General features: G+C 43.6%; 1 protein-coding gene across 1 annotated transcript in view; it reads left to right on the forward strand.

Moving 5' to 3' along the window:
* itpk1b (inositol-tetrakisphosphate 1-kinase b) overlaps positions 1–27,820 on the forward strand; it is a 30,487-nt gene extending 2,667 nt beyond the window's left edge. Inside the window, exons 2-10 of the mRNA XM_071527772.1 lie at positions 2,198–2,222; positions 9,977–10,102; positions 13,767–13,884; positions 19,652–19,750; positions 20,150–20,190; positions 20,566–20,731; positions 23,911–23,978; positions 24,111–24,273; positions 24,690–27,820. Coding sequence (XP_071383873.1) covers positions 2,198–2,222; positions 9,977–10,102; positions 13,767–13,884; positions 19,652–19,750; positions 20,150–20,190; positions 20,566–20,731; positions 23,911–23,978; positions 24,111–24,273; positions 24,690–25,021 — 1,138 coding nt within the window. The 3' untranslated portion in view covers positions 25,022–27,820. The remainder of the gene's footprint in view (positions 1–2,197; positions 2,223–9,976; positions 10,103–13,766; positions 13,885–19,651; positions 19,751–20,149; positions 20,191–20,565; positions 20,732–23,910; positions 23,979–24,110; positions 24,274–24,689) is intronic.
* Position 27,821: the final 1 nt, after the last annotated feature.

Genomic DNA, 27,821 nt, shown 5'->3' on the forward strand with positions numbered 1-27,821 from the left:
GGTAATCTTCCAACATGTTGGGCAGCATTGTCCAGTACAAAGAGAATGTTTTGCCTCAATAGAATGTGCCAATATTAGACTCTAATACTGACTGGCCAGGCTTTCCTATAGACTCACTCACACCATGTGGCATGCAGCTGACATTGTGAGCGCTGTCCTGTCTCATGCAGCTGGGCATTGGGAGATTCCTGCTGGTCAGAGGCAATGTGCAGTGGCGCTTTGGACCCATTTGGGTTTATGTTTGTGCCCATTCATAAGCTGCCACAGCAATTCAGGGGCTTCCTGCTGACTGATATATACCTGATTGGGGGAAAAGAGATGCTTTTCTGGACAAGAGCCTGAGCATCATTGGACACTATGGAAATATTTTCACTTTTTACTGTCAAGGCAAAGCCATTAAGCTCTCAGAAGCTACATACTGGGACACAAAGCCCAATGACATTGAGCTCCACCTGTGTTTGGACTTATCCTTTCTCCTTACTATCTTACTATCACATTGTTGTACAGGTCAACGCAGTCTGAAAAACAACCACTTGTACACTTTGTAAGTAGTGTTCATATCGTCATGCAGCAATCAGGTTTATGGTGTATCATAAATCTTTAGGGGTATACAGCGATGAAAGCCAAAAGCTGAAACGTCTGTACCTTTCTGCCCTCTGTTCATTCACGTTTTTGAACGCAGTTGTGCATCAGGTCATCTTTTGGAGTGTGAACCTCTTTTTTTTTTTTCTTATTGCATAGAGTTAACAGCTACATGATACTGTGTCTTAGTATGTTACTGAAATGGTGTACTAAAAAGTGCCTTGTTTGTCACCATATCTCCATGTTCTTGTGTGTCAAGCCTAAACAAAAAGTGCTGACCCTGGCCTGCTTGTCTGTTGAGTCTTCCCTCCATCCCTTTCATGGTGTTGACTGAGCAACAATATGGGAGAGCAGACATTCTCCATATATCGGAGATGGGATGAAACCAAAGGCCCCATTCACACCACATGAAACGGGCCAGCTGCAGTATTAAATATCCACATTGTTGTGAAGCGGCGAATGGCTGCTCTGCTGTTACCATGGGGCTGTAACCTCATAACAACTGGGACAGGCTGAGTGGTGGTGTTGGAGTGGTTTTGTTCCTCGTCGTAAAGTCCCTCAGCCAGGAGATGTGTTGTTCTGGCCACACAAGTTTTTCTTATTGGAATGGTTCTGAATGTCTTTGACAATTCTGTGGAAGAACTGAGCAAGAGAGGACACTTGACAGGCCCTCTCCACCAGAACTGTGCAAAATGCCATCTCTCTCTTCCACTGTGTGTTCTGGCAGGCCTCAATTCTTTCTCTTTCAGTGGAAGAATAGGCCTAATATGATTCTGACGTCTCCCCACAAACCAGCAGGTTTAAACATGTCTATCCGTTCTGTGTCTTGACAGATTTCTAGAAAAGCATAAAGGCTCCTCTTGAAACAGAAAAGTGAAAAAGTATTTAACATGATGCAACTCATCTCACATAGACGTCTATGTGTGTAGGGTGGGGTACTTACAGATGACTTTGTCTCGGCATAGGTAGAGATAAAGAGAAGGGATCTGTCCAGGTTCCTCTTGTGGTCCGTGTAGTGGTGTACTGTGTTAGAGCTGCTGGAAGTCTGTTAGTCAAACGCCGCCGAGGACTCCACTCTTGTAGGGGTCTGCTGGTTGCCAAGCAACTGATTTTTACCCAAAGCTTAGAATTTCCATGCTGTTTCTGAAAAGTCGAATGTTATCCAGCTCTGGAGTGGAATCTGGTTTTTCAGTCGCAATGATTATACGTTGCTGTCCTGCTATCAGACAAATGTATTTAATAATTTAGCTTTTTCTGCAACATTGCAACACAGCATTGACTTCACCATATTCCTATATTTTTTCCAATGATTCATTCTTGCTCTCTGTTTTAGCAGTTAATGTCTTTGCTTTGTGTTGCTGACTGTCCATATAGCCAAACTGCTAAAAACACTGGCGAATTTCTGTTTAATTCCTCTTATGATGGGGAGCTTTTTTGACATACATGACCATATGACCATATAGCAAAAATAAGGGTGCTTGTCGTGATGCATGTTACAGTCTTTATTCTCTACTAGAAATGGATACAAGCAAGGCAGTCTTATCAGTTTTATTGAAGATGCAATTTCTGATCTGTCACATTCATTTTATTAACTGTTTTTTGTCTTCTCTTTCAGGAAAAGAGGAATAGAAGTTGTTCAGGTAAGTGGACAGCATTTTTTTTGTCAGGCAGTGTTTTCAATGTTGTAGAAATATATATATATACCCAGCAGTCATTTATTGATTTAGTTTGCAGTTGTAAGTTTAGAGCCTTGTTGACAGGCGTAAGAGCAAGATATGATGTGTGCCAAGCACTGTGGAATTTTGTAGAACAAGTCTATCAACATTTGTCAAAGGTTTCTGACACTTCTGGTTTTATCACTGGGCTGAACAAAAGACATGCTCCTACCAGCTTCTCCTGCTCTACTACCTCTGTACACCCCCACCTCCTTTTGCCCACCCCACATTCTCCTCATTCATCTAGTAGCCTGCAGTGCATCTCTTCACCCATCTCTTGGGGAGAGAAGGGGGGGGGGGGTGAAACCATTCTCTACACCCAGATATTTTGCAGATAGTCTACTGTAAACTACTGAGAGTTTAACTTCATGCATATTTCCACTGTAACCTCCTAGATGCCTCATGGAGATGCTTCACAGGCCCTAGTGCTGTACTCAGTCTGTAAGCGTCACCAATCATAGGCTCCCTGAGCATGCAGTGTTCAGTGTTCAGCTGTGATGCAACCCATCCCAGCAGGATATTTCAACACCTGACCTCAACTCTCTCAACTCTATTCTACCTCAGAGGAATCTGCTTGGGGCTTTGGCTACACATAATTTACTGTAGTGTGTATGTGATTGTGTGGCTGGATTTATACATACTGTAAAACTTTCAGTAAAGACTGGATCTCAAGTAGGGACGGTGTATATGCATAAATAAAGGCCGGTCCCCAATAAAAGCTGGGTACAAAAATATGGCATAATTACCAGAAAGGTAAGTTTCTGGTAATTACGCAAAAGCTTTGAAATTGATTGCGGAAACATTACTTTACTGCTTGGATTGCTATACAGCTTTGCTCCTGTTTGTTAGTCAATATGCTCTCAATGGTGAAAGTTGCTGGTCAGTCAAAGTGCTCCCTGGGATTGAGGAGGAAATCAAGGGCCGGTTTTCTGGTCTCTTCTCTCAGCCTCTTATCCTTAGCTGTGTTTCTCTTTTTTTATGCCGTCTCTTGTCTTCTTAGAGGTTATTTTTTTTCCTCGCTTTGAGGTTATTTTTTTCCCCCTCACTGGGTAGAACCCTGTCCTGGGAATAGTCCCAAAGTAAGCAGGGCTTTGTTTCCCAGTGTACCCCTCCTGGGAGGCAGCAGATCCTCACAGCTCCTCAGCTAGGGGCACCCAGGGGCTTGTACAGACCCTTAGCCTCCTTATCATCTCCTTTTCCAGGACTACCTGTTGTCCACTGGCTTTTTTCTCCTCCTTCAAACGGGTACAACCTCTCTATATTTTTAGCTGGGCTGTCGCTGCCAATTCAACAAGCTCTATACAGACAGACACCTGGAGGTTGTGTTTTTGAGTTCACACCGGAGAGAGCAGCCTGCGAGATGCATCCGGTGCCAGTCAGTGTCTGCACTGTCATGGCCACGTCACAGGGGAAGACAATGGCAGCCATTGTAATGCTTTGGCCTTGTTATGCAAGTCTATGTATAAAGCTGTCACCCCCTATTATAATGAAAAAGAGGGATGCTGTGTTTGAGATAGAGAGATCATAAGAGGGATGGAGAGAGATGGAGGCAAAGGGAGGTCACGGAGAGGGTGGGGTGGATTTACATTATGGAAAAAGCATTTCCGCATGAAACTTGTCTTTTAATACCATGACCAGAGAGAAGATGGCATTCCATCACAGATATAGTGTTTGGTTTGAGTGTTGTTTTTTTTGGGTGGGTGAGGGGTTGTTACTGTTATTTGAACATCAAGGCTATCTAACCTTGTCCTCTAGAAGGCTGAAGTAGAATATAGCTGCAGATTTATCCTGTCCAGCCCAAACAGTCACCTAACCTTGTCCTTGTGGTCTGACAGACTTAGCTGATCCTGGTGATAACCTTGGATATCCAAGGATAAATAAAAGAGATCATCTAATCATCTAATCCTGGCCTTTTGCTGGCAGGAGACACTCTTACTTAATGTTGTTTTGCAGCCTAAAGAGCAGTGAATTCTCTGATCCATTGTGTGTCAAACCCCCAAATTTGTTGGCTCAACAGCATGCTATTAAATCAAAGCTTAGGCCCAGACGTTGCCATCAGCTATGCATTGCCCTATGTGGAAGTGCATTATGCGATGTAGAGTATATTTGCCATGAGATGTTTGGAATCTCCAGAGGGCTTGGCAGTGGCTTTGACATCACCCTGTGTGAGCAGATCTTTGCTAAATCTGGCGGCCCATGGGAGCTCATTTTATATTTCCATTTCTAGTCTGGGAAAACGATCTGCTTCTACGCCCATCAGGAAGATAGAACTGAGAAAGAACAGAAGGCAGGTTCTTTTATTCAATTTTATACAATTCATCTGCCTTTAGTCTCTACCTTCTCCCCACTCAAGTTCATTTGTTTTCAGGTAACCTATTATCACACTCACCTTCTCTCTACCCTCCCACCCCCCTTCATTCTTCCTCTCCCACCTCTAAGCGATTTGTATACGCTCATCAATATTGACCCCTTTGCCCTGATCGCATAAGAGCCGTCCTCACAGAACTCCTTACATTAGCCTGTCTGTATCACACAGCTGATGAGATTAACCCACCAGGCTTGGTTTAGAGGAGGCCAATATTCACTCTCAGAGAGTGGAACCCATCAAGGCAAATGGCCACCAACTAAGTGGGCTGTCCAAGAAAAGTTATTGAGTTACCGATTTTATTATATGGTAAGTGCTTGTGAATTTAAAGTTAATTTCCGGCCTGTACCTGTATCTCACCCACATATTGAATTTGTGGAGGCCGACAGAAATTAGATCCTCTTTAGAAGGCATTTATTGGTCTTCCATTGCGCCAAGTTTCCAAAGACGGCTGCTTGGTGGACATTATTTGGATTTTGCGTTTAGTAGCATAACCTAAGATGGGGCCGAAGATCAGAAATCCAGAGAACGTTTGAAGGCGGAGGTTAACAGGCAGTCACTACAACAAAGCCATAATGTATGTGTTTACCAAAATGTACCTTGGATACCTTGTCAGTATTTTATGAGCAAAAAACATGAACACTACTACATCATCTCGGAGTGGATAGTGTAATGTTGCTGCTTTCATTCTCCCTTGCTTGGCCCCTTTCAAACACACATTTGTACTGAAATAAGCAAGAAGAAATTCTGACACAGAAGTGATGAGTGATGAGTGACTGGAAAGAAAGGGAAAGCATACACTGTATAAGGAGACTTCCCATTAATGCTAATATTAAAAAAATCAAGTTTTCTGTCCCTTCCCACTGAAGCTGTCACAACTTTTCCTGTATTCTGACAATAAATACATCTTTGTCTTATCTCCTGCCACATTTTTTTTTCTTTCTTCCAAATTGGTGTTCGTAGTTCTTTAAGAATACAAATATGCAAAGAGGAATGTGGGAGTTGTATGAAAATTTGCAGTTAAGGTGTGAAGATTAATTAGCTCAATTTACATTTTCAGAATATTACAACTTTTACTTCCTTTTATTAATTAGATATTGTTTAACTAATGGAAATGATTTGTAGAAAATATATTTCCCAAGTGCTGTAAACCATGATGAATTTGGAACGTGGACATGTATACAGGAGTGAAGGTTTTGAGGGGGGTCGGGTTATTGAGGGGTGGAGGGGATAATGATAAATGAGGCTTAAGTTTGACCAAGATGAACCCTAAAGCGCCTCCCTTGCCACCCTGACCACCATTATCCCTTCTCAGTAGGCCTGGGAGAGGCATGGAGCCTCCGATGGAACATTTGCATGGAAGCAGCATTCCTCCCTTCTTCCTCACTGTCTCATTCCTTCTCTGTCAGGCTTTAGGAGACCCAGTGAAGCTGTTGTCTCCTTCACCCTCCCTTTTCTTTTAAGTCCTTCTGTTCTCATTTAAAACACACAGATAAAAATGTGCTTTGGTAGCTCTCTGCCTCATCATTGGACTTCAGTCATAGATTAAGTAGTGGTTATCCTAATATGGTCCTCAGCAAAGTGTATGCATGGTGATGAAAGCTGAAAGACGGTTAACTCATAATCCAATTCTTCCAGCGCACAAGAGAGTCAGTTAGACAAGTCTAATTACTCCATGGACTCGGGGGAGGCTGAGGAGACGACCGTTAGCCTAATTAGCTCCCTATTTGACCCTCCACACACTGTTTGGCTGGAGACTCACCTTTATGTTTCTTGTCTTGTTTGTACTTTATATGCAATGTGGCCAGCAGTCACCGTTTGTCTCGGACACATATGCTGTCTTACACCAGGGTGTCAAGTGCCACACGTCATTCAAAATAAATCATTCATCATGCGTCTGTCTGCTCTCTGCACACACAGTCTGTCTCTAGGTTGATCTGAGAACAAAGGAAAAGCCAGGTGAGACAAGATCCAGCTGATGTAGCTAGAATGAATGAGTCAATGCCGTCTAATTGATCAACAAGCACTATGGCAAACCCCATAGAGACAAATAACTGCACCCTCTGCATAAAACAATGGTTCATACAGTAGACATTTGTGTCCACTACACTTTACGCAACAGTGTCCATACTGTTTGCTCAAATTCAGCGCTCTTAGATTTCCCTGGGGAACAGCCAAGGCCCTCCGTGGAGCTACATGAAAGCTGAAAATATGTTGCCCTTGACCGACCCTCTCCCTCCAGGATCCAGTGTTTTCTGTGCTGTCCATCACTGCCATGGCCCACCGCGAGCGCTCTGTCCCAAAGGGACTTGCAAAGACGTCAGTTGACATTTCTGCTTTTAGCATTTAGCAGAACATCAGTGACTTTACCGCCGGGTTTTTGGATGAGTTCTAAAGCAAGGTCACTGTGTATGCACATGGGGACAGGAGAGCCTCATCCTGTGCGATGCGTCCTTGCCAGTGGGTGCTGACCCCACGGTGTAGAGTCCTGTTTTTGTGGAGGGGCCAGGCTGTGGATGGGCCCTCTATGTTGTGTAAGCGGGAGATTAAAAGCTGTGCCTCAGTGGAGCATAGTCAAATCCCCTGCCACCCCGCCCTGCCCCACAGACCCAGACACTGCTAGCTAGACAGAAAGCGAGAGTGACAGAGAGAGATGGGGGCTGCTGTTAGGCCACGCTCTCTTCAGACCACCTCAGTTCTCTTCAGCCCTGCTGTACCTCACCTGCTGCCGCCCTGTCTACATTGGTGGTCACAGCGGTTAGTGTTATAGACCCAGTGGTAGAGTGTATCCACAAGTGACAACAGTTTTTATGGGTGTTGACTTTTCACCACAGTGCTATTAAGGTCATGGCCGCATGTTTATGTGTATTATGCATCTGCCATATGCTCACATATCCGTGCCCACGTGTGAGCCTTTCCACCACATGATTTCTGATAAACTGGCTTGACTGCTGGAGACACTGACTCACTAGAGCCTTTACAGTGCTATTCTAACCTTTAAAGGATTGTTTCATACTTTTTGCCATCATGCCAATTGATTCTGATCAAAATTTCATCAATTACTTCACTGTAGAGCTACGTACCTCTCAGTTTGCAGGGAGCACTGCTCTCTCAACAGAATCCAACTGGGCATATATGTATACTTTTTTGAAGTACAGATATTTGCAAGCTTCACGGGAGTTTGCAAAGTCACTGGACTCTCTTCTCATTGTCAGGGGTTTGAGATGTTTACATTTTTGCACCACGTTGGCATGTCATAGGTGAGGTTTAAGGCATGTTGCTACAGGAGCGGGGAGTGGAGGAGAATGAGTCTCAACAGTGTTAAGGTGGGGAGAGTGAGAGATGCAGTAATGATGTAGCATAATGAGTTCCTAAGGGGATACAGTTTAAATAGAACACTGCAGGGTGTGTGTGCATGTCTTTGCATGTTTGTGTACTGTGTCCATGCTGTATGGTGTGCAGTATAGACTGCAGTGCCTGCTCACTATAGAAAAGCCCAGATTCCATGCCGGCTTCACTTGTGAGATTCTAGATAAGACTTTACCATACCTCTAACATCAGAATATATCACTTAACTTGGGTGGAAACTAGAGCACAGTTGGCTATTGCATATTCTCTGATGAAACCTGGATAAAGAACCTGGCCTCTCAATTGATATTTAACAGATTTACCACTCTGTGCGATTGACTTTTCAAGGTAGGACCAAGGGTACGCTAATTAGTCATCTATCCGTCACACCTCTCAGAATGATTAACCAGGTAACACTGGCTCTGGCTCTGACCAGCCCTAAATCAACCAAGACTCTGTACAGTTCCACAGAACTTCCATTGATCCACACCTATGTGACTAAGGTGTGTTTGTTCTCGGTTTGCATACTGTCTGGGCAGCACAAAGGACAGTGAGGTCCTGCCGGACTCTGGTTTGTTTGCACAGGTGCTGCTCAACTGTCTTTTGTTAGTGGTGATCTGGTGATCTCCATTTGCTGATTAGCTATGTGTGGGTAATGAATCAGTGTACTGCTGTATTATGTAACAGCCCCACTGCAACCAAGACAATTTGCTCTTACAACACTGTCTTCTCACACATTTAACTCTCGCCAAAGCACTTGCATAATGTGCTATGACAAGCCAGTATTACATATGAATATATGTTTGTTTATGTTTATAATGTGTCTCTTACAGTCCCAGTTCATTATTTTATGAATACAAGAAGTCTTCTTGTATTGCTCTTGATTTTTTCCACAGTAAAGGCCTTGGTATGATTAATGATATAAATTAAGACTGCCCCAGCTATATTGCTGCTATTAGACAGCATTTTGCTTGAAGTCTAGTCAGAGATTTCTGCTGATTTCTGTTTGTTTCAAAATAGCCCTTCACTACCTGTAGGCCTTTTCTGCAATTATGAAATGCATTGTCTCTGCTGGAGACGAGCCCGCTAAAGGCAACACACTAAAGGCTACACTATCGGTCTCTTTTTCTTTCTCTTCTCTTTCTCTATCTCTTTCATTCTTTCTCTCTCTCTCGCTCTGTCTCTTTGTGTATCTCACCTCCCTCCACCTATACAGTAGGACCTTTGTGATTTACCAACAAAAGAAGAAGAAATAAATGCATAGTCACACTCCTTAACACTCTTAGATTTCAAACTTTAAAAGTTGTCTCTCACACACAGACCCAATCCTGACCTCCCTCCCTCTCTCACATCACAGTGAATACATTCAGTCAGAACCACAATAGAGGCCCCTTGTGATTTCGACATAGCATGTAAGCCAGCAGAGGAGTGGCCATTGTGCCCCTAAAGCCTGGCATCTCTCCTATCTTCTCTAAAGTGTGCGTGCGTGCGTGCGTGCGTGCGTGCGTGCGTGCGTGCGTGCGTGCGTGCGTGCGTGCGTGCGTGCGTGCGTGCGTGCGCGTGTGTACCCACGTAAGGCACAGTACACTTAAGCTTATAGAGAGCTGATTTGACTACTTGTGAACTACTGGGCCACTGCAGCCAATCCTACTATTTCCCTCCTCCTCCGCCAGAGCCATTGGTGTGGAGGCAGTCATTTACAGAAAAAGGGTGCCATTGTTGTTTTATAAAAGCAATAATTTGCAAGAAGCAATGCTTTGTGATTTTTAGAACACTGAAGAGAGTTTTTTGGCACTGTTTCATAACAACGCGTCTTAGCTGTTGAAAAACCTCTGTAACGAATGGCTTCTCATGGGTTTTTGCTGAAGTATAGATCCATTTCTAATGCAGTAAATGAATACCTGAGTTTAGAATCTGCCCTGTTTGCGGCATAGCCCTTGACCCCTGGCTGTTGTTCCCTCCTTAGCTGGACCTCAGCCAACCCCTGGAGGAGCAAGGTCCCCTGGACGTCATCATCCACAAGCTGACTGACCTCATCCTGGAGGCTGACCAGAATGATTCGCAGGCTGTGTTGCTGGTGCAGAGAGTACAGGTAGGCATCTTCATCTTCTCTGTCCCCCGGGGAATCACCTCAATATTCATAGCTCTTACACAGGTCTGCAAAGTCTGGAAAAGTATTGAAAATGAATGTGATCATTTCCAAGTTGCACACACATTTTTGGAAATATATGGAAAAATGTTGTTGTTCAGTCCCAATGCACATATGACTGCACAATCAATGTAGTTTTTGATCCACTCCACTGTCATTTGACATTGTTGTAGTGAAGAATAATCTTACACTAAAGATCTTCAAATACAGTTTAGAGATAAATGCCTGAAAAAAGTCAGAGAAATTTTGAAATGGAAAACATGTAGGAGCTGTGGATAGTGTTTTCTCTGACATAGCAACACTGCCGCAGGCAAAGAACATCTATGGATAACAGCCATTTATGTGCATAATTGTTAAAGTGCCAATTTACGTTCAGGGGAAGCTGATAGACAAGCCAGAGAGACAGAGCCAAGACTCAACTACCAGAACATAATGGGATATATTTGAATTCAAACTAGCACAAGGTGACTAATTATCCAGAACCTGTTAAACAGAATGCTGTCACTAAAAGTTCTTCAAGAGTTTTGCTTGTTCTTATTGGAGTGGGAAATGTCTCTCAGGGACAGTAAGTGTTCAGCTGGTGTCTATCACATCACAGCAGGTCACAGCTCCAAATGTGGCGGTGTCTCCACACTTCAGAATTTGTGTGTGCGTGTGCGTTCTTCACTAATCTGGCAGTGCTAAAGATGGTGTGAAGGCGAATTTTATTCCACCGACTCTCTTTCTGTCTCTTTCTCTCCCGCTTCCTCTCTCTTTCTGGATGACTCAGAAGCGCTGCGATCATGATCAGCATCACGTAGTTCTGTCAACATGTTACTGACTGCTCAATTAGGAAGGATAAACAGGATGTCAATACAGAGAAATTAGGCCTACTTAAACATCAAAACCTAGTCAGTATTAATGCATAGCTGCATTCACTGATGCCTGACTTCAAGCCATTTTGGAAACAAATTGCTGACACTTTGTTTTCTGTAAAGCACTCTGTGTTGCAAGCACTCTATAGAACATTCCCAAAATCTATTTAGCAACAATCATGATCCAGTACAATTACAGTTGAATTCTTCCTTAATCCTCTTTGTACCTACCTAGAAACCAACAGAATCAGAAATGTGGATATTTTTGATGAATGTGGCAGTCACTACAATACAACACCATATGTGTTTCCAGTCATGTGTCTCCAGTGTGTTACAGTATCATAGATTTGCAATAGAGAATCATCCATCTGTTGCAAGACCCCGCCCCTTATCTGGCACTCATTGGTGGGAAGAGGCTACTCGCCAGCGGTCATTGGTTTAATTTAGTGTCCCTCCTCAGGCAGCATCATGACTCAGTCTCCCCAGCTGGCTGACGCCACATAGCAACAAAACAGGGGCCAGTCTGTTCCCAGCAGCAGGCAGGTTTCCTCCCAGGCACATTAGAGGTGAACCTTGACCCTTAACACCCGATGCCTCATCTAACACATGCACACATGGGGACACACATACACACACACATACATGCACAGACGTTAACCACATTACTTTAAGAGATACAAGAAAGAGCCACCATGCTTTAGGGGAACAGTGGCTACTTGGCTCCTGGGACCATTACTTTATTGTTGTACCTCCCATGCTACTGCATAGATCACACTTTATTTACCTCTAAACATCCATCCATTCATTCATTTTCTTGCTGCTTAACAAGGTCAGGGTTACAGTGGCAACAGGGCAGCACAGATGTTGCAGTCCCTCCAGTGAGTCCTGGGTCTCCTCCCAGTTGGCTGTGCCCAGTACACCTCCAAAGGGTGGTGCATCAACACCAGGTCCCTGAACTACTTCAACTGGCTCTTCGGTGCGGCGGAGCAGCAGCTCGACTCCGAGGTCGTCATAAATAACCTCCTTGCCTTTGTGGTAACTGGAATAAGCCTTCCTCTTTAAAATAGTCCTTTATTCAAAACAAAATGTCAGGCTGGGACGCGCTCTGGTGATTCAGTGGCCTGAGGTGAGCCATGTGCACACCAGACTTAGGTCAAATAGAATTTGCAAATACTTTCCATGATTTGTTTTATGGCAGCATGACTATGGATGAAATGATAAACACATTTATCTTGCTAGATACTGTGGTTGTTATTAGTAATCAGTTATTAGTCAGCATTATTTGAGGAACAAAATTATTTTACTGCACTTTTTTCTTTCAACATCATGGCTATTTTCAGCTACAGCAGGCATTGTAAATTAAATTAAAATGTCAGTATTGTCAACATACCAACATTCTATGATTATTAATTGTGGAAGGTAAAATTGCAATATACAATTCTAAACACTCTTTTTGCCTACCTTGGTGCCAGATGGGTGGGGTTTGCCACATAAGACAATACAAACAATCAAAACAATCACAGGGAACTATTTGAAAGTCAGTCTAGTATACTTCTCTGTGAAACATCCTGATGTGGTAAATTCCACCTATCTGGTACTCTGAGCAGGCTAAGACAAGTGCTAAGAATTATTTGCAGCTACAAGTTAGATGCCTGTGGCATCACACATGCTGACCCAGCTCCCAACCAGCGCCACATATTTTACCCTCTCTCTACCATATTTTCTGGGACTTTCTACTGCATGGAAACAGATATGCCGTGAAAAACGAACAGAAAATGTGTGGCCCTCTCTGTCTCTCACCCTTGATGACAGACGTCTGGCTCTTTTCCTCCCAAGCACCTGCTTGCCAGTGCTAATCTCCATTTCACCTCCCTCTTTTGTCTGTGTTTTCACCACATTTCTAAGATACAAAAGTCAGTAAGTGACGGTCCAGATCAACAGTGTGTTTCTCTAAACTCCTGGAAGATTTAGTTTAGGTTTATTTTCTGACGGCAGCATGTTTGTCTTACATAACCACTCAATGGGATGGGTTGTGCATGTCAAGGAAAATACATTTGTTTACATTCAAATTAAAATTCAAATGAGCTTTATTGGCATTAAATACTTAAATGCCAAAGCAAGAACATGCTGTGTGCGTAAGCACATGTGTGTATTGTGCCCCTGTGCAGGTATGGGCATTTTTCCGTTGTGTGTGTGTGAGCTTGATGTCTGACGTAGCTGTGTATGTTTTATTTCATGCAAGTGTGGATGACAGTGGAACTGTGGTGTTTTAAAGGGCTGTGATGTGAGGAGGCAGGCTGTTTGTATAATGTGCAGGCCAGCCAGCTCCACCTGACAGTGTTTGTGAGTCAGAGTGTAAATTGTTCGGAAGGAAAGGCTGGCAGAGAAATCCACAGAGCAGAGATGGAAATGTGGACGGCATGGAGAGCTGGGAAGTGGAGAGGAGGTTGGTGTAGAGTACACAAGAGAAGAGATGGGGAGTGTGGTTATGTAAAATGGCAAACCTCATGCTGACCTAACAGCCGGCCACGCAGAGATATAGTGATGTAACCTCCATAGGCCCGCTGGCATACATCTCTCTCTCACGCCCACGTACGCACACACACACACACACACACGCACACACGCACATACATACAGTGAGACATGTTGACCCATCTTCATTTAACATTCCACCTAATCTGTATCTATATGTGTTGTGTGTCTGTGTGTGTTTGTGTGGTTTTTGTGGTGTGTGTGTATGTGTGTTTCAGGACTACATTGATGCCCACCCTGAGACCATTGTCCTGGACCCCCTTCCAGCCATCCGAACCCTGCTGGATCGCTGCAAGTCCTACCAGCTTGTCCACAGGATAGAAAGCTGCATGCAAGGTAAGGCTTTCCAGGCAAACATGTACTCACAATGTCAATGGCTCAAATCAGATATATGGTATTTGTTTCTCTGTCCCTCTCCCACTCCTCTGCACTATCTAAAAAGCAGAGGATGCCTAAAATAATACAGGGTACTTTGTTCCTCCTGCTGTGCTTCTGAAAAACTAGGGTTTCTTTTGGTACGTTATTAAAGCTCAGAGGAGAGAGCAGAGTTGCGGTAACTGCAGGATCTCTGTCTTTCCTCTCCAGTTCCAGAGGAGACAGATGGGTAACGTACGACAGCGCTGGATGTCGCGTCTCACTTGAATGATGTTATTTGATGCTTCCGAGCAGATGTTTTATTCTCGCTGGCGGAGCGCTGGGCTAATATCATAATTCTATTCCTCCCCTCCACGTGACAGTAGCACCTTTCCATTCTCCCCTGCCTGAACCCAGTGTGAACCTGGCCCACGGCTCTGTGTACAGTAGGCTTCCCACTGATGGATCGGAGTCTCATAAGTTAGAGGGGAAGGCTGTCATCGAGCCGGGCCAGCAGCACCTTCCCCTGTCACTGGGCCCATAAACTCAGCAGGGGCCAATGTCTTTTGGCTGGGAGCAGAGCAGTGGAATGATGACAGGACGTTAGCGACAGGAGCACATACCCTCCCCCACCCCCCACACACACACACACACACACACACACACACAGTGATCACACCTGTGACTCATCCGCTGTTCATTTACCCCCGTACATGGCAGGGAACGTAAACCCTGGAAGTATTACTTCACTGTGTGTCCGTGTGTCTGTGAGTCTGTGAGGCACCACAGTCTTGTGTCAGAGGAATGGATCAGAGGCGTTTCAGAATGTCGGCAGTGTCAGTGGTTTCTTAAAATAGAAACGCAAAAAGACGTCTTTTTATCCAAACAGACATGATGATGGTTACATAACAAAGACTATAAGCTGCATCCCTCTCTCTCTTCTCTCTCCCTCTCTCCCTCTCTCTCTCTGTGTGGTTTGAAGAGGAAGGTGGCTCACTCATCGCTTTTATAGGAAGCTTTTTTCCCCACTCTGCTTCCATTATTGCAAGCGGTGCTGTCTGCTCACACTTTAGCCTACGTTCCAAACGTCTCTGATAATTGTGGTTGGTTTAGACATAAGCATGGACTATATAAGCCTTTATAATCCTAAATTACACCACCATGAGTGGAGAAAAAACGGCATGTGACCAAGGATCAAGCTTAGTTAGTTTAGCGTCTTCAGTCAACAAAAAATGGGATTGCATTGGTTTAGAAGTGAGAGAACTCCAGTTAAGGTTAGAGTAAAAGAGAGGATAGTGTGAGAGTGTGGAAAGTCCACCGCGCTCTCTTGGGCACAGCTACTTCCTCCTCCTTATCAGTAGAGACCATGGAGTCCTGGAGCAGCTCCAGCTGCCAAGGCAACCCAGTACTAAAGGCCATAGAGAGGCTGCCATGCTCAGCAGCCTGAGTGGCTCAGAATAGTACTCAATGGGAGGAAGCACTTGAGGTGCGCTTGTGCGTTTTCTGGAAAAGCAAACCTTGTTTTACCTCTTGAGTGGTCTCATAATGTTAGATAGCCTCAGTCATGGTACATTTAGCCGTTCTCTGAATTGTTTAAATGAATATAAACATAAGAACAAGAATTAACTCATCGTAACATTGTGTTTAATAGAGAACAGCCAGACAAGGACGACACCAGCGCTAATGGATTAGTGTTAGACATAGGCCACTGTGCGTGATTCATAGTTCTGCTCTTTGAAACTTTGGCGCTGCGCTGTTGTCCAACTTGGTTTTGTGTTTCCTCTGCGAGCCAGAGCAAGGTAGCTGTTTATGTTACTTGGTGGAATCTACTGGTTTCTGTTTATACATAAGTTTTGATATCTTAGAGTGTTTTTATAGATAGCAACAGTCGTCAAGTCGTCTATAAAGTGAAGGCTTCTCTGTCTCTTCATCAAGGGTATTCTTTTCCACTTCAGGGGAAAAGAATTCTCATAAATACAGACGGATGCCTTGGGATCAAACTGAAACTCTCCTGAGTTATTTGTATAACCAGATTGTGTTGAGGTCCTTTTATTATGATTGTGAGTATTTGGTGCCTGGTACCAGTATTAATCCATGTCTCAACGACAGCAGTTTAAACATAACTAACAATAACAAGTGTCCCATTTATGCAAGTGATCAATATTAAAACATAGGCACGGTGTATTAAAGACAAACAGTGTGCGACAATAAAAGATCAGAGAAACTCACCCAAGTCCCAAGTAAAGAACAGTTATATGAGCCAAGTGGCAGACAGCAATAGATTGCCTAGCATGAATAAAATAAAATTACCTGCCTGTCAGGTTCAACATGTCAGAATCATTAGATGATGAACATCTCATCAAAGGAGTGTAGGATTTACCTTTTGTGGGAAAACAATCCAATTAATTTTTTTCCCAAATAAATGATTCATAATTGTAATTGGAGCGTAAGCCTCTTAGAGTGCGATATTGAGAATTACAGGTTTACTAACAGGACATACAGTGTTTGGAGTTCAATTTAAAATATTGAAAATACTGCTGCTTTGCCATGGAGGGGCGAAGAGCAGTGAGAGAGGATGCTGGGGTTTCTAGGAAACCAGCTCTAAATAGCAACAAGAGAGTTCAGCTTTCCGCCTAAACAGCAGCGCACTTTATGAAGCTTAATGTAACCTCGCTCTCTGTTGTTCTCAGCACCTAATGGATCAAACCACAGGGAAGATATGATGAGAAACTCGGGCCAATCGTGGAGGAATTCCTTCTCCATACATTCTCAGCCGGTTGAGGGCACTGGGCCAATCAGTGCTGCTGTGAATTTACACAGAGTTTAGAGTTTATTTATTTGCACACATCAAAATTATAACACAGAATGGACAAATGGAAAACATAACAGATGTGCTGATGAGATAAAAAAAAGTTGAGTAACAAAAGCAACCAAATTGGATAATGAGCTAAAAAAAATTCAACGAGGAGTCCCATAAACGTTGTCCTCGGCTCCGCTGGGTCTGCTGAGAGCCTGCAGTGTTTAGACAGAGCCGGAGATTGATCCCCCCCACCATCCCACCCCATCCCCAAAGCGTCACAGTCGACCAGAGCCAAGCATGGACACTAAGGCAAACTTGGCCTCTCTTTGGCCACTCTCTTTATTATAAATCCTTAACTTGGACCTTTGGATATTTATCATCTGACAAGGTTTAAGTCTGTTGATGGTTTTTGTTTGACAAAGTTAAAATTCATCAGTCTTTGAGAGTTCATGATGTAATGGGGATATTTTCCCCTCCAAGTTATTTACTGAAAGACATTAAGCTGCTATTCCTGTCCTGGTAAAACAACAGCAGTGTGACAAGTGGTTGTAGTCAGTGCAGACAGAGATGAGTGATGGGTTAACCATATTCCCCAAACTCACTGGCTACAGAGCTAACACTGGAACCGGCCCAGCTGCACGAGGAAATTAAAGTAATGGAGCACAGAATCAGAGTCTGCTTGCGACAGAGTACAGCAGTGTTCTCTGCTTGTCTATCCTATTGCAAAAACAGGAAAATTTGAACTATGTCAGATCTGTCTTGGCTTGCTTTGAGGGTGAGGATCTATTCCTTCGTGGAGTTGTTCTCTGCCTTTCATGTGAGTGAAGGAGTTTTCTGCGCTGCTTTGTTAATGATGATAAAAATATGACACATTATTAGTTTCCATAGGGAATTGTTTTTTCACTTGCTCCCCTCCACATAGAGGTCAAAGCACAGGGTCAGCTACAGAACAGCAGTCCTGGAGCTGGTAGGGATTCAGTGTTTTTTGTTTTTTTGTTTTCAGCAGAGCCGACAAAACTGAAAGCTGGTCCACAGCTTGATGACAATTAAAGTCAGAATGAAACGGCGTCTTGCTTCCTTAATGTGATGTATTTCCTGTTGAAACAGGATGTTGGGGTGACATAACGCAAGGAGGGATCATTAAAAAGTGTAAACCAATGGGATATCAGTTATGGAGAGAAAGAAAGTTTTATTTGATGGGAGGGGCAGAGGGCCGAGACTTTTCAAAAATCTGTGATGGTTTTATTGGTTAAAATTTTAATGTAGTCACCAATAAAGATTTTGTGTTTTTTCAGAAAGTAAAAGTAATGAGAGTTTGATATAAAAATATGATAAAATTATTATTTTTTGCATTTTTTGCATAAATTGTCAAATAGGTGTATGGTAAAAACTCATTTTTCATTTCAGTGTGACTTTAATAAGTTTCTCTGGTGACTTCTGGGCTTTACGAAATCCCCCCTCACCTCTTGCATCAGCTTTCACAGTAGGGCTTGGCCCAGAGCATTAACTTATTGTGTGTATGCGCGGTGCAGCCACTCTGGCCGGGAGCAGTAGATGTCTGTGGGGCCCAGTGTATGGCCAGAGTTCAACACTCAGCACTGGAGTTAATGTAGGCAAATGAGATTCTCCTGACCTCAGCACTTAGTGTGTGAGAGAGGCCTGCCGCTGCTGAGGCCGACAGAACACAAACACCGGCGTGTTTCTATTGTGTTTTTGTCATTAGCAATTTGCCAGCTCTTGGTTTGGCCCCCTCACTGATTTCCTGCGGTGATATCTCAAACCAGCTGCCTTATCACCCCATGTACCTATTGTAGAGGGGAAATTGCAGAAGCCAGAACATTAATATAGACCCGCAGCGGGTCCTGATGTGGTAAAGTATGATGGAGCTGCAGGATGTTTGTCTATTATTTCCTGTGCTGGCAGAGCCTCGCAGAGGAAGTCTTGTCTTATCAAAAGAATTGACCAACCCGCCGCTACAGGACGTGATGTCAAAACATGAGATAGACAACAAAAAACTGTCAATTAGGCAGAATGTTTGTCTTGGCCCCAGCTGCGTTTAATCAACAGCACTCCTTGGTCTTCGATGCTGACTCTTGTGTTAATGCACCTGTCTTGTTGAGCCATAGGACTATTCTTGAGCTATCACAGGATTAGTACAGGTGTCTGTCTGTCAGGCAGCTTTATTTGATGTCTTGAGCTGCTTTGACTTGTCTGTAGTTTCCCGTGATATCGTGTGTCTTCCTGTATTTCACCATGTTCACGTGTGAGTGCGCGTGTGTATGTGTGTGTTGCCTGGGAGGAGCAGACAGGCCTGGTAGCTTCCTGCTTTATTTATTTGAACAGGAGACATTCGTCCTGCCGGGCCTTGCCTCAGATGGCCTCTGTGCTGTGTATGCTCTGTTTGTTGTCTAATCCTGTCACAGGGATGAAAGGGAAATAAAGCCATATAGCCCAGTGACGTTAAACAAGGTGTGTGTGAAACAGGTCTTTGGTTATCTTTGCTCAGACATCAATTGGGTGTGCTGCCTGTCATTTGTTTTTTCAAAGTAGGCTGTGGATGGTAACAGGAGGAATAGACTGAACAGTTGACAGTTGAAACAGTATTCAGGAATATAAACAACTAAAGCCTGACACCGGAGAGCCAACACTAATCTGTGACTCTAAACTATCACACTGACAATGAATTGAGAGCTGATTATGTGAGCTTGTAGAAAATTTGATACTTGACACGAAAATTAGCTTTATTTTACAAAAATAGTAGTGATACCTGTTCTGAACCAGACATTGTACCCATCTCCCTGAAAAGGAAGTGTCTACAAAGTCAGATTCCTATTGCTTGCCTAAGGAGCAGCTCCAGGCTTTGTCTACTGATGACGTTACAAATCTTGACCCCCTTCTTCTCTTAAACCTACAAATCCCCTCTGCCATCTTTACTTCTCTTTTTATTAGATGAGAGGATTTGCTCTCCTCCATTCATGGTCCTGAACACAGAGTGCGGCCCAGATACACTGGAGCAGATCACGAAGCACGGACTCACATTCCCCTTCAGTAAGTCCTTCAACCCCTTTATCTTCTGGATATGCTCCCATATATATTGTTTATACCTTACTTTGTACCTTTAAACCACTAACTGTACTATGGCATCCTTTGGTGTGGAAAATCTCATGTTCTAGTCATTGACCACTTACAGATTGACACTTGTCCCTACTTGTCATGCACTGCCTACCCACTACTAAGTACTACTACTTGCCTAAGCACCAACCCAGTGTCTGGATATTGGTGCAATTGGTTCTTTAAATTGTGGTCAGAGTCAAAGCATAACAAAGGCCTTAGTGGGAGCTGTTTTGTTCCCCTGCTGCCATGTCATTACTGCTTTTCAGCATTGGGGAAGTTGGGTTTCCTCACTATATTCTCAGCCTGTTTGTCCTTGTCTAATTTCTCTCTTAGTTTGCAAAACACGGGTGGCCCACGGAACCAACTCCCACGAGGTAAGAGGCCACTGGGCTCAGAGGTCACTCACACCCTCCTTGGTTTGCTCTGTGTAAGCAGTAACACTTGTCTTGTTACTGGGTTGTCATTTAACTCGACTCCAAACAGCAAAATCAAATAAAGTGCTGTGCCTGATGTGTCTTTGTTTGCCAGCTGAAATCAATACCCTCCTGTCAGTATGGCCAAATAGTCATCATTCCTCCAGCATTGAACCAAGTTAGGTTTTAACAAGTGATTGAAAGGTGACATTTGGTTTGAGTTATTTTCATTATTTTTCTTTGTGATCGTGCTAAAAGTATCAGGGGGAAATGCTGGAAACTTAAGAGTTGCAATAATACAAGTTTTAAGCAGCAGTTGCGTCCTCCTGTCCACAGATGGCCATCATCTTCAGTGAAGAGGACCTGAAGGACGTGAAGCCTCCTTGTGTGATCCAGAGCTTCATCAACCACAACGCAGTGCTCTACAAGGTGTTTGTGGTGGGGGAGTCCTACACCGTGGTGGAGAGACCTTCCCTGAAGAACTTCCCTGCTGGACCGGCAGGTGAGGAGAGAGAGAGAGAGGGAGAAAGGGAGACAAAGAGAGAGAGAGAGAGAGAGAGAGAGAGGGGAGTCCAAGGGCTGTTTACAACCACACTGGCCAGACTGTACAAGACACACAACTTCTCCAAAGTACCCAATAAAAGACCTCATAAAATCTTTTTATAGTCCCCATGATTGGACCTATTCACCCTTTAAAAGGGTGCAGTAGAGTGCAGTTGAGTTTCGTCCAGTTGGTACATGCTGTCCATGTTTAGGAAAAACAGGAGGAGTTTTGTTTCTGCATACTAACATGTCACAAGCATTACACAGGACACAGCTATAACTACGGGGTTGTCCTCTGATACAAAGCTCTCCACTATTTGCATGTAGTACAGTAGTAGCCCTCATGCAAACCAGTTTCACCGTCAGTGCAACTGTCTACTTTGTGTCGCACTGCAAAGAGAACTGGGCCAATTCTTCTGAGCCCAGAACGACAAGTTGCACGGCAAAATAACAAGCCCCGTGTCAGACACATAAAGCAATGTACCACAGCATCACACCTACACCTGTCGTCTACCCATTCTTGCAACTTGTCATCGTTCTCCTCAGCCTACAGATATACATTGTATTTTGTATCCAATAAGTGGAGGGAAAGACTAGATGAATGAGTGAGGTCTGAAGATTCAGAAACTTTATTGTCTATCACAAGCATGACAGAAAATTATCTTTGACGTGGCTTGTAAAAAAGGAAAAAAAGACATACCACATAAAAACAAATAAACATACATAAGATTAGAGGTAAAAGTAAGTAAAAGTTCATGTGGCAACATGCAAATGTCAATGTCTTTCATTGTTTGTTTAAAATACCGATGGGAGTTCTTATAAGTGTTCATTTTGGCCAGGGGGACTTTGTAACGGCGGCCTGATGAGAATATTTGAAATGTCTTGTGGAGGGGATGAGAATGGTCTTGTGCTATGAGAGTGGCTTTTCTTCTGACTGACAGTGTGCAGAGTTCTGATTGTTGGGGCTGGAGGGTGCCGGTTATTAGAGTTCAAACCCCGAAGGGGTAGAACCCTTCTAAGTTTGTGCCGGTTTATTATTATTTGTCTTCTGCCGCGGCTCAAATTGCCGTGAGCTGGAATGAGTGAAAACCATGAAACTTGGCCCAATAACTGGAAATGATGTGCAAATGCTTCCCAAGAAATATGAGCCCAATCGGCCAGATGGTGGCGCTGTAACTAAGGCCCAAAAATGCAATTTTAGAAAGGCCACGCCCCTCACACCGTAAGTCCGATTGACTTGAAATTTGACACACAAGTCCAGCTCAATGTGCTCTACAAATAATAATACTAATTTGCATAATGTGAAAAACAGTAATGTGACCGTAAAGTGATCTACTTTTTGGATTTTGACGTTGTCAACACCAAATTTGGTATACAGCCTTGGGGGACTGCCATACACATTTCTATTAAAAATGAGCAAGATCTATCGGGGGGGAAAATGGCCGCCATCAACCAAAATTATCTTCACAAAGGGCGGGGCTTAGCAAATATTGGCCATAACTCATTAACCATTTGTCCGATCATCATAAATCTTGGTTTGGGAAGCATTTTGAGCCTGACTCATAGGGGGAATGGTGTCACATATTTGCTCCTAACTCAAGATGCCTTTGAGCAATCCTGATTAAACTCACTGGAGACGTCCTGCGCTATCTTCTGAACATACACACCAAGTTTGATTCAAATCCGATGGAGGGGGGATGAATGCTGGAACTTTGAGTGCGCAATTATTGAAATGCTGCAGGCTTTGTCATGATGAAACAAGTGTGTGACTGGTCTCACTCCTTCTTTAAACAGAATTAAACTAGCTGAAGTGACTTTGCTCACCTTTGTGTAGCCTGAAACCTGCTCGTTGCTGCTAGCGGCTTTAATTTTGGCCGATTGAGCTGCTTCCTTCTGTGAAGCGAAAAAAGGTTTGAACCCTCAACTTGCTGCTTGATGCTTGCTTGATGATCCTGGAAAGTTTTGATTTGTTTTTTTATGGAGAGGGAGTCATACCAGGACGTGATGTTGAAGGTGAGAACAGATTCAATGAATGATTTGTAGACAGCTGTTAAAATGTCTTTCCTGACGTTAAAACTCCAGAGCTTCCTCAGCAGGAGCAGGTGCTGCTGGGCCTTCTTGTACACTGAGTCAGCGTGTTGGGAGAAAGACAGGAGGTTGTCTAACTTCGTGCCCAGGTATTTGAAAGCCCCGACCTGTTCCACCACCTGCCCAAGATAGAGAGAGGTTAGGTGTGGTATTTGTGTAAAGACAGAACTTTAAAAATGGCCACCTTAGTTGTGTGAAAGAGGGTCTGTTGTCATAAATAAATAAATAAGCTACCATCTTGTCCCCCCACCCATGCTTCCATCTGGCGTGAACTGTGCCTAGTGTTTTGTTCAGCAGGCCTGGGAATGAAGATGACGTCCGTCTGTGTAGCACTTCATCAGGCTCTCAGAGCCTAGGGACATATTTATTTGGACAGTGGTGGAATTAACTTTTCCCCTCCATTCCCCACCCTCTCGCTTCTCTCTAATGTTAATCATTACAAATAATAGTAAAGAACAAAGGAGCAATAAATTTAGCAATCAATCTTCACATTTGGCATCTGGTTTGAAGAAAAGCCCTTGGCTGACATACAAATGAAACTTAAGCTGTGTGTTATTTTCCTGCTTGGCTAGCAGTCACATGACATGGGTATGACTGACACAGATGACTAGTGATTTACTACAGTATTATAGAAGCATGTGCAAATCATTTTTAGTAGTATGAATTCATATCCATACTCATTGTGTGTATGGATTCATTTTTAGTAATATGAATCCATACACATTCATACATCCTGTTCATCAATGTGTTAGGAGGTTAAATCAAAAAGGCTTAAGATAATACTCGAGTTTGGTTTGGGCTGAAGTTTCCGGTCCTTCAGGCCAGGTGTTAAATTTAAATCTTAATAAATTGAGCCATGAATTTTGTAATGCCCCTTTGCCGTGACACACCAAGTAACCAGTTGAGGTACAGATCAGGCTTTGCTGCCCCCTAGTGCCTGAGGTGGCAAGTGCTCACTGATAACTATTCATTTTGGGAAAGCACCTACAAGTGTAGGTAAAAGCTCTATGAAATCCTGCTTGACCTTTTTTCACTTTGTTTCCTTTTCAGACAGGAAATCCATTTTCTTCAACAGTCACAATGTGTCCAAGCCAGAGTCCTCCTCAGATCTGACCTCGGTACGTCCAAAACACTGACATGTGGCAGTAAACCTATGACTATAATACCACTGACTGTAACCCCATTTAATTTTATAATGCGGTATATGGTTGATATTCTAAAAAAAAATTTTGGTAATATCTCTCCCACAGAGAGAGAATGTGGAAGGAGTCTCTCAGCCACCTAGTGATGATGTCATCAGAGAATTGTCCAGGTCCTTGCGGCAGTCACTGGGTGTGTCCCTGTTTGGCATTGATGTCATTATCAACAACCAAACAGGCCAACACGCTGTGATTGACATCAATGCATTCCCTGGTAGGTGCAGCCTCTCCACAGGTGTGGCTTGTACTGAGAGTTCTGCCACACACAACTTGAGCATATACTGTATGTTATCATAGAGATTGACTGAATGAGTTTTTACCAAGAGACGTTGTTGCTCATGTTATCAGCATGTTTAGAGGAGAGTTAAGCAAGCTTCACTCTCGATAGGGGCTTGTTGCTATGGTGACATGGTTCTCAGGTTGCACTCTGTCTCTGGTGCCACCCTATAAAAACTGGAGAGATGTAGTGATGTCATCCTATTGTGCAACCAGTTCAACAAAAGCAGATGCCTCTCCTTTGTTCCGTGTCATTTACACTTTGCTATTCATTACTGACCTGTGTAATTCTGAGCTCTGCATTAGAGTTACAACCTGAACAGTCGGTCTCACTGTGTCCTCCCGCGCTCCCAGGTTATGAGGGCGTCCCGGAGTTCTTCAACGACCTCCTGAACCACATCACCACCGTGCTTCAGACCCACAGCGCCGACTACGCCCCCGCCAGTGAGCCGCCCAAAGGCCTGGTGAGCGCGCAGACCCCCAGCAGCATGGTACCCAACCCTGCCCCGCCGGCCCCGGGTTGCTGCAGCATGCTGGGGAAGGAGGCCGGCGGCAGCCCCTGGATCGTAGAGGGCGACGGAGGCCTGAAGGGCCCGCGCCAGAGACTGGGCTGCAACTCGGCCATGTCCCCCAACTTCCAGCAGCACTGTGTCTCCACGATAGCCACCAAGGCGTCATCCCAGTGACTGATCCCCGCCCCCCGCTCCGTTCTGTCCCTGAACAAAAACGGATGATAACGGTGACAATATTAATGAATAATAATCATAATAATTATGATGTTAATGACGATAATATATCTAATCAAAAAAACAAACCTTTTCCTATGTAGATATTGAAGATGATGGTGATTGGGTGTCAGCTTTTTCTCTCTGCCTTTTTGTATTTTTCGTTTTGTCTAAGACTTAACAGTACTGTAATGTGAACTTTTGGGAACTTTGCCTAATTGCTGATTTTTTTTTTTTTGTTTCTCTCTGTGTGAATTCTCTGTAATGAAAGGGTCCAGATGAGGTAGTTGAGGGGGAATGGCCGTGTCAGGACTGGAGAAAGATGTGCAATTAATCAACCCTCGTACCACACACACACACACACACACAAACACACACAAACAGGCACAATCCCATTACTCTGGACCGTGCCAGTGGTGTGTGTTTGTATTCTGGTCAATACCACTCACTCCTCTGTACAAAGTAAGGGGAAGACGAGGTCTGGGGCTGCTGTGACCGCAGAGGACACAACGATTCTGTACATGAATGACGAGCGACATAGCTTTGGGTTGTGTTAGTTCCAACAAAGTGGTAAGCTGTTTACTTTTCCGCGTGCCATCAACTTTGACTTTGTTATAAGTATAGTGCAAGGCTGTTCATAAGAAACCACATCACAGCTGATATAAACATTTGTCACCGGTTTAAAAAAGAAAAGATGAATCTCCTTGATCATGTGACCAAGTTTTTTTTTTTTTTTTTATGACTGTTCTTGAACCAATGTTTATAGGCCTTTTGAGTGTTGTATGTCAGATGCCGGCTAGGTTTGTGCAGGTGTTTAGTGTTCATACAAACAAACCGTGTCCTTGTTTTTCAATTAGATCCTGGTTTGAGTCGCTCCGGCGCAGAAAGGCGAGGATCACATTCCGTTTTCGTGTATGTGGGTGTTTTCAAAGAATTCCATGATTTCTGAATTCCAGCGCTCGGTGAGACGCTTCGCTCACTTAACTTCACGTTACTTCACCGGTTTGCCGTCTCTCTAAACAGACTCTCCACACGTCTTCAGTGCTTAGATTTGTAATGTGAGCAAACTACTCCTTTTGAAGCGAACATGACCTTAATAACAGACTTGGGGCTGTTCTAGTCTGTAACTTAATCTGCATGCGGAACTGTCTCTTCTCCCAATCATTACTCTTTCACTTTGAAACTCTGGGCATTCAGGTTGTTAGATGATTAAAATCATTTATTCCGCTAAAATTTATGTAAAATAAGTATTTGTATATTCACCTAAATGGGTATTAATTATTTTTGCTACCATGAAATGAGTAAATGACAATTCTTGATCGTTAAGGGATTTGTTTGGCCTTATTGCCTCTCTCTCGCCAGATCTAATTTCACACTGACGTATAGCACCGCTTGACTCTTATGAAATGCAGTTAATGAAGCAACCCATAGTCCTGTCAGTGCATCCGCTTCAAGCTTAATTCCCTGACCTATCTTCTGTTCCAGCTGCTGTATTTGTGTCCGTTATTGTGTCACATGTTAAAATGATTGAGGGGAGGGGGGGGGGGTCCCAACTCTTGTTCCCAGTGTTCACTGTGAGATCTTTTTTACTCCTATTTTGTTAATATCTTTGTCCTGACATCTACTAAGAGCAACTTTATTTTATTGAGATTTTATGGGGAAAAAATGTTTTATATAAAAGAAAGCACGCAATGTTTTGAACAAACAGTGGATATTTGTCAGAGGGATAGTGAAATGCTGGGTCCAGTTGTATGACGAAACCATCTTAGGTGGTGTCAAGGGGACAAACGAGCTTGTGGTTGATACTGTTGTCTCCCCCTAGCATCTAGTGGGAACGAGTGCCAGCCTGCCAGCTCAGTAGAAACAGGTTTCTGGGATTCTCCTGACCCCGCTTCTTCTTCTCTTGTCCCAGAGAGCACATTCTGTTTTATTTCTTCCATCAGTGTTGGAGGTTTGGCTGGGGAGCTGAACCGACTGTCTGCTTGTATCCACTTGCCCTGTGATAGTGCATAACCGTGTTGCTGCAGCCATTTCACCAGCATCTCTTTGGGACACATATGGGAGGAATACCATTCACATTCTGAAAATTAGCTGATCCATCAGTAGACACTTGTCACGTTGTGTTAATGTTTCCATAACTGGGTAACAATTTACCTAAACATGGTGTTTTAACATTGGGAGAACATTGGTTTCAATGCTCCACTGCTCTTTGGTTTCAGTAAGGTGTCCTTTGTTGGCAAAATATTTTTAGGGAAATTGAATTTCCTAACGATATGACAAGTGTCTACTGAAGCAACAGTGGCTCCAGTTCAAAATGTGAAGGTGTCCCTGTAGGCAGCAGAGTTGGGAGAATCCTGTCACATCCCTTTTCCCCCCGATCTAGGTGGCTCCTCACCTAGCAATAGGGACCAAGAGGAGGGTGTGTCCCTGTGTATTTCAGACTGATATCTGTGTACACCACTATACTGTATGTCCCATGTTGTGTTCTTTATTGTGCTTCTAAATGGGAAATAAATGGTTAACCCTACCCTTGGTCATTTCTGCAACCCAGACAGTGTCATCATGCTCCTGGCTTCCACCTGAATGTTTACTTGGATATTATACAGTACATGTGTATGTATATAATATATGCATAGGCCTACATCCGTACAGTATGTTGTTTTGTATCAGTTCTGTAAGGAAAAGGAATCAATCCACAATTTTGTGACCTTTTTTTAATTAAATGGCCAAACCAAGAGGGCAAAATAAACAAATATGTGAA

The sequence above is a fragment of the Centroberyx affinis genome, unplaced genomic scaffold (assembly GCF_046629955.1).
Source record: "Centroberyx affinis isolate AG114_WGS23_722 - 3 ecotype Tasmania unplaced genomic scaffold, CSIRO-AGI_Caff_v1 ptg001575l_1, whole genome shotgun sequence".
Lineage (NCBI taxonomy): Eukaryota > Metazoa > Chordata > Actinopteri > Beryciformes > Berycidae > Centroberyx > Centroberyx affinis.